At 40.6% G+C, this 12,295-nt stretch overlaps 1 protein-coding gene across 1 annotated transcript in view; it reads left to right on the forward strand.

Annotated features, from left to right (window-relative positions):
* The window catches only part of PTPRM (protein tyrosine phosphatase receptor type M), a 688,077-nt gene that overhangs the window by 545,721 nt on the left and 130,061 nt on the right, over nt 1-12,295 (forward strand). The window contains exons 20-21 of the mRNA XM_077809062.1: nt 4,043-4,054; nt 4,841-5,028. Of these exons, the coding sequence (XP_077665188.1) occupies nt 4,043-4,054; nt 4,841-5,028 (200 nt within the window). The remainder of the gene's footprint in view (nt 1-4,042; nt 4,055-4,840; nt 5,029-12,295) is intronic.

A 12,295-nucleotide genomic window follows, 5' to 3' on the forward strand; every position in this document is an offset into this window, starting at 1 on the left:
CAGCTATCATTTCTTCTTACAATACCACACAGTTTACTGGCATGCCTGTCACCATGAAGTTTCAGAGAAGATGGTGTTTTGAACAGCAAAATGACAATATGGCACTTTATAAAAGTATCGTTTATTATGTATCAGTTGTCACAAAAATGAATAAAATGGTAGCACTATAGGACTAAATGCATTTAAAGTATGAAACATTTCCACTAGGAATTTAGAAAAAACAACAACCTCCTATTTGTGCAATATAAAAAGAATGAAGGAAAATGGCATTTTCAAGCTGTTATAATAAAAGTAGCATGAGATGCTATTGCATTTCCATTGAATAAGTAACAAGCCTGTCTTATGGCTTGTTCTTTGTTACTTCCACAGTACTAACCTTCACCTAAACCGAGATTTTAAAAAATTAAATAAAGGTATAACGATGCACTGTAGCAAGAATTCCAACCCAAGTGTTATGCTGCTTCTTGAGCTCTGTCTTTACAATGGTTTATCTTTACAATACATATTTTTCTTCCTCTTCCCTTTTCTCCAAATCACTATGAATTTGTATATAAAGTATAATACTTTCCATGTCATTTTCTGGCTTTAAGCAGTTGCATTGAGGTAAAAGAAATTAAGTATAGTTAAGTGACAGTTACAGGGAGCTGCACTTTAGGAATGTGATTTCTGAAAAACTAATGCAGCAAAGTTATTGTGCTGGAGGGATAATTAGGAAAGCTCATTTAAATATGACATCCAAAGGAAAAAGATCTGTGCATTTTTATATTTTGTGTACATCAGGGAGAATGTAATGGTAGTCACTGTAACAATGTAATAATCTGCATGCAAATGAAATTTGCTGAGCCTTTTAACTGCCTGAGATTTTAGATTACTTTGTGCTTTCCATTCATGCAGCAACTCATCCAGTAGATGTTCTGACCTTGTGGTGGTCAGGAAGAAAACCTTTGTTGCCAGGAGAAAAATTTAGATATTTCTATCAGGATTATGATAAGCTTTGCAAATGGATTCTCAGAAACTTTTTCAGTCATTTGTTGTGCCATAATGACGATGAGAAATCTTTTGGTAGGTTTCTCTAAGGAGAAATAATATTTAAACAAACATTTCTGATATGAAAAAAGATGCACTTTCAGGGTCAAAATCTCCTTCTCTGAAACTGTAAGAGAGAAGTTCTTGAGTTAGCTAGCTAATGTATACAATCTGTATTTACTCTCCTCAGAAGTCCTCCCATTATTTTGTTGTAGAAAATAAATATTTTTGTTGCTTCACTTGTTAAAGGTTAAGTTAACACCTTTTGGTGTTCCATTCAAACAGAAGTAATCATCAGAAAGCTGCATACATACATGTACTGGGCTAGAGCTTTAGCTGGTCTACATCAGAGCAGCTCTACTTCAATCAGTGGAGCAACACAGATGAGGATCTGGCCCATGACGTTTTAGAACAACAATTAATTTTGAAGTCCATATATTTTAAGACATGAATGGCTGGCTTCTTACTGCATGTAATGCCCAATCCTGCAGTCCTTCCTTATCCAGTGGGAGTTTTCAGGACATAAGGGACTGCAGGGTCGAACTTCTAGTTGGAGTCTACATGACCTACTGGGAAGTCGTATGACTGTGATTATTGTTTAGTTTTGTTACTAAAGGAATCACAATACACTTACATTTTCCAAAAAGTCATGAGAGGAAACTCAGGGCTTGTCTTCACTTCTGTGCTAAATCGGTGGCTCTGCCATCAATGCAGCAGCGTCGATTTAGCAGGTCGGGTGAAGACACGCTAAATCGATGGGAGAGCATTCTCCCGTTGACTTCAGTACTCCACCTCAATGAGAGGCGGAAGCTATGCTGACAGGAGAGTATTTCCTGTCAATATAGTGTGGTGTAGACACCGCTTTAAGTCCATTTAAATTACAAAACTTATGTAACTTAATTAGCATAACTTAGATCAATTTACAGTGTTAGTGTAGACAAGGCCTTAGACTCAACATGCAAATTAGCATCTTCTCAACCTATTGAAACAATTGACTGAATTAATACGAAACTTTTTAAATGAAACAAATGGCAACAATCTGATTTCTTCTCAACAATTCAGTATTTCAATATTCACTAATTTTCAGACAATTGAGAGAAGCTTCTTGTTTAACCTAACACCTTAAGTGAAATACTGACAAACAATCCCTTAATATTCCTGGGTTGTGTATGCCTAAATTAATCTTCAGAGAGAGGCAACTGGTCTGGAAAAGGCAGGGTAGGTAATGCCTGCCTGTCCTCCTGTGTTCTGAACAAAACTCAAAAGAAAAAGAAAAAGTAACAGAAGAAAAGAAAAGGAACTCAACCCAGATACTCCACTGGTCTTGCAGATGTCTGCAGCACCCATGTTTCAGATAAATGCTGACTAAATATGCATTTTAATAGTTCTCAGACAGTACTGGACAAATATATTGGAATCAATAACTGGATAATATAATGGGGGTCAATAACTATAGTCACCAGCTAAACTAAATAAGCTGCATGCTGTGGTGCGTCCACCATGTCAGTTGGCAAAAGCAATTGACTCTTACGTCGGAGATTCTCTGTCTTGCTATCACTTTCAAAGGCAAAGCAGGAAGATAGCAAATACTGTATTTCTGGTGGATTCATATTGTACCATCCAAGCCAGGGAGCATAACCTTTTCATTTAAAGTAACTTTAAAAGATCAGTCCCAAACATAGCATAATAGTTTTAGTCTTGAAAGGGTGGGAGCTAGATGAGGCAGAGAGGCAGTGGGAGGGAGGGAGGAATGAATGTTCCATTTAGTCCACAACACAGAGAAGCCCCCTGGAGCGAGAGGCTTATGGGCTGAACTGTCTCACTTTCACAGCCCAGAGACCCTGACAAGATTTGCCATCTGAATATTTAATAGGAATTTCAGAGTTATGGTGATACCTTCGTTTGAACAAAAATAAAACCTATAATCTAACTCTACATAAATTTTAAAAAACCATACAATCAACTTCTACACTTTTTTTTGTCTTTTGTGTCTTAGCCGCCTTGTAGTATTCGGGTGCCATTTCAACAACAACATGCTGTAACTACACATGTATATCGCCTTTCATGCCATGCATCCCAAGGTGCTTTGCAATACAGTTTTACTGCATGTTAGGCAAAAGTAGCCAAATTTATTTATTAAAAATGTAAAATTGTTTTTGCTATATTGGATGAGGTTAGTAAAGTGGCAGGAGACATAGTGAAATATCCATATTCATATCCATATTGCTACATATTATTTTAAGTTTAGGTTTAGGTGCATTGTTCACATTTTAAACTCTTCACTGAGGACCAGATTTAATCTCAGTTTCATCAGTGTAAGCTGACTGTGACTCCATTGACCTCAGTGAGTAACTCCCTTGACTTTAGTGGAGTAACTTTTAATTTACACCGAGATCAAAAACTGGCCCTTGATGAGCAGATGTAGCATTTTGGGTGTTTGTGTGAGATCTTCGGGCCTGTTCTTAAAGAAAGTGTTGGGAGCTCTATACTATAATAAATTTAACTAAAGAATATGGAAATCGTATTATTTTAGCAATCCCCTTTTATATAATACATTTTACATAGCAGTCATTGTTACAATATATTAATTTCATTAACCATTTCCCACAGTTAGTGTGCGGGCATTGCAGAGTATTTTGACCAAATTAAAGCACAATTTTTTGTTATTTCAGTTAGCTAAAACAAAATACTCTTTGAGAAATACAAAATTTTGGTCTTCATTTTTTTTTTCAGCAAAGAAAATATTTATGATGATGCTTACTCCTCAGACTTTTGGGGCTTTTTCTTGTCAAGTATTAAACAAAATAAAAACTCCATGAAAACAAGGGGAAAATGATAGTGCTTCTTGAATCGTGCCCTCTTTCACATAATCTGTGACTCAGCTAGGATACCAAGCTGTAAAAGTTAAATTACAAATATAAAATTACCTGTAATTATTTAATGTAGTACTGTTGCTTATGCCCTGTTTCCTTTTTCTCCTCCTCTTTTTTTCTCCTGATATGGTTCTTCTTAAAAGTGCCAATAAATGGTAAGTTGCCCATTTGCCCCATCAAAAAGGTGTGGAGGGGGCGGGAGAGTGTGTGTTTCATACAAATTTTGAGCAACCCAGTGGGTTCTGTTGCGTGTTGGCTTGCATGTCAGTTGACATATAACATTTTATGCCTAATGTGATGGCCCATGATATTTTGTGAAGTTGTTGGTTCTGCAGCATGCTAAACAGCCAATCAAAACATTTACCCTAAGCAGATGATCTCTTGCATATGTCCTCTTGTATTTTGTTTCAAAGTGTTGTATCAGATCTACATTTTCATTGCAGTCCTAGCTTAATGAACCATAATCCATTTTGTGCATTTTTTTATTTTGCTCACACCAAACATTTGTTCTGAGTTCACAGTGTAAAATCTAATAGTCCACTAATCTAAGAAGAATACAAGTCCTATTTTATTCCAGTGGGACTTGATGAAGTTTCAAGATGAAACTTCTCTACAGCTTATAACTGAATGCCTAAAGAATTTAAATATTGTTTATAATCAGTTAGTTTTCAAAACAATATTTATTTATATATATATATTTAAAACAGTATATAGTTTGGACTGTTCTGCAATGCTTACATTGTAGAAACATGGACTTTGCCTCATTCCAATCGATCTTGAAATCTCACTGGATAATTTACTAAATGGATTTACCTTTTTTCTGGCACAGCCCTGATAAATAGTTGGTTATATTAAAGTTGGTGATATCAAAATCATCCTTGTAGAAATCAATGTATTTTATACTTTTAATAAGTGGAAACAACCTGGTTTTCTTTTCATAGATGAAACCCACACGATGGCCAGTGACACAAGCAGCTTGGTCCAGTCACACACCTACAAGAAGCGAGACCCAGTAGATGTGCCATACCAGACCGGACAGCTTCATCCAGCCATCCGTGTGGCTGACTTGCTGCAGCATATCACGCAGATGAAATGTGCAGAGGGCTATGGATTCAAAGAGGAATATGAGGTAAGTGCCCGGTCTAGTGGCCTGATTGTTTTGCCTTCTGTGGTGTCAGCTCTCCCCTTTCTGTTAACTGCACCACAGAACAGGAAAAATAACCACTTCACGCAGAAGGCCCCCTGTAGTGTGAACAAAGGATGTTTAGAGAAAGGCACCGCTCTGCTGTGCTAAAAAGGCACTGACAGTATTTTATGAGTAACAAGTCAGAATGAACAGAGAGATGTAAAAATACAGCTTTACATTCTGTATCTAATTCCAGTTATCCATGAGTATATTTTGAAAAGCCCCAGGCCACTGTGTGCTCAAAGAGCCCTCTGTTATGAGTTTTTATTTTCTCCTGAGTAAAAGTAGCGTTTCAAAGTGTGACATCATAGCACTGGCCAATCAGAGTTGTCCTGCAATGTGACACTGTGATTTGAAATACAGGTTCCATGGGCTGGTCGTGACTAGTGCATGCCAGCAAAGACTGTAGAAATATAGGTTTCATCATCAAGGCTATGGGAGTGCCTGCAATGCCAGCTCTATGTTCTTTGTGAGATCAGTGAAAAGGGCAAAAAAAAATTATTTTCTGCCCAAAACAAAGCATTATAAATAACTGCCTTAAGCTTAGCTATGCTCTAAAGTCACAAGAACAGTACTCTCATGTTCCAAGTCATGTGGACTTCAATGATCAGAGATTTCTCAATCCAGAGTCCCCTGTTAAATGCAAGCCTCGTTGGGTTCCTTTATATTCTACTTTGTTCCATAATTTAGCGTCTAGGTCACAGAAATGAATTTCCTTTACACATTTCCTTCTGCCTTTTTAGGACAGAGTTTAAGGGGCTGATCCTGAAAACTCTTATTCGTGTGAGTAATTCTTACTTATAGTGGATGGGATAACTAAGAAGACTAGAGTTATTCACATGTTTAAGAGTTCAAAGGATTGAGCCCTAAGAGCTAGCAGAAGTAAAAACATGAATTCAGGTGGAACAATTACATATAGGTTTGACAATAAATTGGTATCAATAAAGGTCTGAAAATAGCTAGAATATGAAATGAATCTGTCACTGAAGTGTATGAGAATTCATGCCGTAATTTGCATTGAGTGTTGAGGTTGTATGGTGCTGGGCACAAAATGCAAACTTAGACAGATGTAGATACTGCTAGGCAGGTGAGTTTTGAAACTGTTATGGTCTATTTCAAAATACTCTGTGAACTTCTAAATACACAAACGATGGCCTGTTCTGTGACCCAGCCTAATATGGCCCATAATGGCCATACAAGAGAGTAATACCCTAGCCCTCCCATATTCCTCTCCACATCATGGCTTAGCAGAAGGAAGGAGAACAGAGGCTGTATGCCCAATACTCATCCCCTCACCCCTACAAGTAAGTTGGCAGAAAGGAGCAGAATGATATAGGCGAGGCTTTGGCTTCTCGCCACCCCAGCCAGCAGAGCTGTGGTGTTTTGAAGGAAGGAAGCTGCAGTTCATAAGGGTCTGCAGTAAATTACTTTTCCCCACCCATGCACCCACATCTCCTTCTCACAGCTCTTCTTGGGGTGTGCAAATCTATGCACTGCCCATAAAGGCTCACTCTAGCCCTGTGTAAATATAGTACACAATGTACCATATTTAGGCACATTGAAATTATAGGTTAATGTATTTACCTAATAGACTATTACAGACCCTTTGAGTAAAGACCCATCTACTGATGTAGAGTATGCTTTTTACAAAAGAGCAATGGTCAGTGCCCTGCCATGCAAAATGGTCGGTATGACAGCTGTTTTTAAATAAAATATGTTTCTGATCCTGCTGTTTAAAAATGACAATTGAAAAAAATCTTTGCCTTCGGAAAAAACTTTGTTCCTCAGCCTAGACCCTTGTATGCCAATTTTAAGTGCAGAGGAAACCTACAACTAATTTATAAAAAATACCGTGAAATGGAATCTATAATGGAACCACTGACACAGCTTTAACTACAGTGGATCAAATGATGCTGCTGAAAAATGGTTTCCAGGAAAATCACTTAATTTTAAACTTTCCAACCTGATGGATGACACCCAATTACAGGCAGGAGGTGTAGTCATGACTAATGTCTGTAGATAAAATACATCAGTGGGGTGCACTGGAGATGGTGGAGGAGTGGAACTTGAACTATTGCAGCACTAGTTGCAACATTTCTGTTTCCATGTAGAAATTGTTTATGATCAGAATAGACCATAACAAGCCATGGAACAGTCCTTCTGTTGTTGAATTTCTTGGGATCATTGACGCATAATTGAAGTCTTAGGCTGCCAAACCTATTAAAATATTTACCTTTGTCTTGAAATTATCTACGGAGATAAATGCATACTGTGTGCATAGATCGTGCTACGACCTAAGCAATAGAACTGGCTTTCTGGAATCTCTTTTCCATGTGCATCAAAAAACTATCCAGAACTTCCAGTCCTGCTGAGACTGAGGAGCTCCCTGTTTAATCTGATTTTCAGACTGAGACCTCTTCTCTTTGCCAAGGCTGATACAGGCATATGGAGTGATTTATTACCATTAAATTATCAGAAAGAAAACTGTCCAAATGAAAAGAGAGAAATATTTTGGCAGGAGATTTGTTTTGAATGGACTTTCATAGATGATTTTCCATCTAACAAGATAGCAGGATTACATTCTCTCACAGGGAAACAACTAGATTCCAAAGACATTCAATCAGAATTCCCAATGAAAATAAATACGTTGAACTGAGCAGAAAGTAATGTAGCACATTATCGGCTAGTAGCTGCTTAAGGTAATAAAAGGGACCAAAGTATTAACTGGTATGCTTAGTTATAAGTGCTTTAAAATGAAATTTAACAATTAAGGCCATGATTCAGCCATGTGCTTAAGCACATGTGTAATTTGAAGTCCTATCAATTTCATCTAGAAGTTTTTGGAGTGACATAATTGATGTAAGGGAAAGTGTTGATTGGTCACCTCTAACCTCTGGTGCAAGCTGTTCCTGTGCATTATTGATTAATCAGTCGATTGCTTGACCACACTTTGTTTCATTATTTCGCTATGAAATATACTCAAGAGACCAAATAACCAATGCCAGTCAGGTTTATTAATATGGTACAGGAAAAAGATTCTGTATGATACCAGTCTCCAAAGAGCAGTCTAGTGCAGCAGTGTTAAATTCACCTTTTTCAGAAAGTGTTCTCCCTACAGTTACATCCCTAAAATCATCTTTTTGTACCCTACTTGTTTACCAGTAAATGGTACTATATATGTCACCTGAAACTGGATTCAGTTATCAGCTTTTTACCTTGTTTGTTTGTGGTACAATGGTGTACCCCTTTATCTTCTGTTCTGAACCCATACATTCCAGGTCACGATGCACCCTTATCTTTGTTCTCAACACATGCATTCCAGGTACTAAGGAGCATGAAGACACTCCCCTTGGTCTGTGAGGGTAACTCCCTTTCTGTTGCTATGAGGAAACAGTTATATGTCCTGACACTGACAGTTTTCCTATCTACTTAAGCCAGAGCTTTCTTCAGCTAATGAAAGGCGTTATGAGATATTTAGCATAAGTGAACAGTACTGTGGTATAGGCCAGTTTAGGCTATATAACTGTACAATATTTATGCTCAATATTGTCGGTGCTTAATGCATGCTATTATATGATATATATTTATACGTTAGTCAACCGCATTTTGGGCATGATCTTGCAAGATGCTGAGTGATCATGTGAGATGCTGAGCATCCTCAAATCCCAAAAAACACATTGGGTGTTTGAGGGTTTCCAACACCCTTTTGCCCCAATCCTGTGACGTGCTCAGGCTCCTCAACTCCCATTGACTGTTGGCTTTCAGCAGCTTGCAGGAATGGGCCTTTCATGATTATTTATGAACAGACATACGCTGTAAGGACCCAGTCCTGTTTCTGCTCCAGCCAGCGGCAAAACTGCCGTTGACTTCACTGGTGCAGGATCCAGCCCTGAATCCCCTAGTGATTCATTAGGACAGATGTGGGCAAACTACGGCCAGCGGAACCCTCCTACCCAGCCCCTGAGCTCGCCCCGGCTCTTCCCCCACTGTCCCCCCTCCCACGCTGCCAGCACAGTGCTCTGGGCGGCCGGGCAGCGCAGTTGCAGAGCCACGGCCTGACCCGGTGCTCCAGCCGGCGCAGATGTAGCACCGCCAGCCACCGGTGCTCCAGGCAGCACAGCAAGGGGGCAGGGAGTGGGGGGGTTGGATAGAGGGCAAGGGAGTTGGGGATGGTGGTCAGGGGGCAGGGGTGTGGATACGGGTCGGAGCGGTCAGAGGGCAAGGAAAAGGGGGGTTGGATGGGGCAGGAGTCCCGGGGAGGTAGTCAGGAATGAGAGGGGGGGTTGGATGGGGCGGCAGGGGGCAGTCAGGGGTGAGGAGTCCGGGGGTGTTCAGGGGACAGGGAGTGGTGGATGGGGTAGGAGTCCTGGGGGGAGCCGTCAGGGGGCAAGAAGCAAGGGAGGTCGGATAGTAGGTGGGGGCCGGGCCATGCCTGGCTGTTTGGGGACACAGCCTCCCCTAAGCGGCCCTCCATACAAATTTGGAAACCCAATGTGGCCCTCAGGCCAAAAAGTTTGCCTGCACCCTGCATTAGGACTATGTAAGGGTGAGAGCCAATACAGACATGTCTTTAACAGTACATCTATAACAACTTCACTGTCTAATTTCCCTTGTGTTTCTCAAGTTTCAAACCTTTATTTATGGTCTAGTGGACTGTAGATGATTGTAAGGGATTGTGCAGAAATCTTTAAACTCAGGAACCATTGATACATATTTCCAAACAGTTTAGTACACAGTAGATCTTTAAAATCCTTTCAGTCCCCGTGCCGGACTTTAAAAAACAGAAAGTTGAGATTTTGGTTTGGTCTGGCAGTGTCAGACAGTGGTATGGTTTCCTACTCCAGCACAGCTTTATTAGAGCTCAGCAGTTCTTGAGTAAGAGGGTTATTATTTACCCTTGAGGAGTCTCTGATTCCTATCCCACTCACTCAGTCATCATTTTTACTAATTCTCTCCTCTCCACATTACAACAACAAAAGATAAGAGGAGTGAAAATGATCTCTATTTTATTCACTGTGCCTTTGTCCTCCTCTTCTACTTTGACTTCATAGTTCAATAATACTTTACACTTGCATGGTGCCTTTCATCTGAGACTGTCAAAGTGCTTTAACACATTAAGCCTCATAGCACCACTGCAAATATTGTATGGAACTGCTCACTCCATCCTGAGAAAGTAAACTTGTATCCGTTACAGGAGCCCAGCACAGACTAGTAGTATTGGTAGGAACTTAAGACTCCTCTAAACACAAAGTTTAGTTCAATTTTAACCAAAGTGGTTTTAAACCCCTTTTGTGGACGTTCTTAAATCAATTTAAACTTGGCTTGTATCTTCTCAATGTAAGTTGATTCCTTACCAAATTAAGCTAAATTGACATAAGCCAGGTTTAAATCAATTTCAGAACGTCCACACAGGAGTTTAGACTGGTTTAATTACATTGATTTTAAAACACAGCTTGAACATAAAGTGCAGCTTTGTGTGTAGACAAAACCTTAGAAAATCAGTACCATATTATACTCAATGAAGGGAAGTTCTGAGCTCCCATTGTCTGAAAGGCAGAGGTTCCTTTAAAATGCCAGGACTTGTAAATGGGACCCTTTTCAAGCCTCCCTCTGTTCCTAACACTGATGGAATTGCATTAGGGTTGCCAGGCATCTGATTTGGAACCAGAACGCCCACTCGAAAAGCGACCGTGGCGGCTCCGGTTAAAAGTCCGATTGGGGGCCCAGGGCTAAGGCAGGCTCCCTGCCTGCCCTAGCTCCGTGAGGCTCCTGGAAGCAGCCGCCAAGTCCTTGCAGCCTCTAGGTTCATGGGCAGCCAGGGAGGCTCAGCGTGCTGCCCCATCCCTAGTGCTGGATCCACAGCTCCCATTGGTGAAGGTGGCACGAGGGCAGCATGCGGAGCCTCCTTGGCCGCCATGCACCTAGGGGCTGCAGGGACCTGGCTGCTGCTTCCTGGGAGGATTACTGAAAACCTTTTTCATCATATAAGAAAGTTCTGCCAATCCCAAAGCATCAGACACATTACTTCCCAGGTTAATGAATATTCTAGATCTTACCCAAATACATGCTTACAGCCAATTCTTATTAACTAAACTAAAATTTATTAAAAAAGAAAAGAGAGAGAGTATTGATTAAAAGATCAGTATACATCCAGATATGAGTACAGTTCTGAGATCAGATTCATAGTAAAGATGGTGAAAAAGTTCTTTCAGAATTAGTCCATAGGTTATAGTCCAGTGTCCACATTCAGGGTGATCCAGTTAGGACTGGAGATCTCAGCCTTTTCACTTAAGCTTCCCCTGCATGAAGCATCAAGAAGATCTGAGATAAAAAGGATCAGGACCCAAGGAGTTTTTATAGAGTTCCAGGCCTTTTCTTGACAGGTCAGAGTCCTTAGGTGAACAATAGGCAATCGTGGGGACTTTGAAGTAGACCCATTTCCTAAGCATCACTGGTAATTAGCTACACAACATACGGCAATTGCTTGTTTTCCATCATTCACAGGTGATTTGCTATACATTTCAAAGAGAGAGGAATACAGTGATATCCTATGTTTACAGTTCATTTATATGTTAAGATCTCTGAATTAACAGAATACAGTATAGACAGGGACTGTTTGATTACATTGTTAAACTCTAACAATATCTGTGTAAACACACAAAAACACAAACATTATCTACCAAAATATCTTTCAAGGTTGAATTTGGGTCAATTAGCCTGCAAGCTGCTTAACGCTTTCTGGCCATGCATCACACTTTGTATAAGATTCATTGCAATTATATAACAGTGGTAGCAACAGTGATTTGCATGGTGATATTTTAATTAGATAATGCCACACTGCTCCAGCCTTGACCCCCTCCTACATCCCAAGCCCCACCCCAGCCGAAGCCTGCACCCCCTCCCACACTCCAAAGTCCTTGGCCCCAGCCTGGAGCCCCCTCCTGCACCTCCAACCCCTCATCACTGGCCCCACCCCAGAGCCTACACCCCCAACAAGAGTCCTCATCACCACCACCACCCCCGCAGCCCAACCCCCTGCCTCAGCCCAGAGCCCTGTCCCATATCCTGAACCCCTCATTTCTGTCCCCACCTGGAGCCCACACCCAGAGCCCATACCCGCCCCCCTCCAATCCCCTGCCCTAGCCTGGAGCCCTCTCCTGCACCCTGAATCCTTCATTTCTGGCCCCATCCAGAGCGCACACACCCAGGC

The sequence above is a fragment of the Eretmochelys imbricata genome, chromosome 2 (assembly GCF_965152235.1).
Source record: "Eretmochelys imbricata isolate rEreImb1 chromosome 2, rEreImb1.hap1, whole genome shotgun sequence".
In the NCBI taxonomy this organism is placed as follows: domain Eukaryota; kingdom Metazoa; phylum Chordata; order Testudines; family Cheloniidae; genus Eretmochelys; species Eretmochelys imbricata.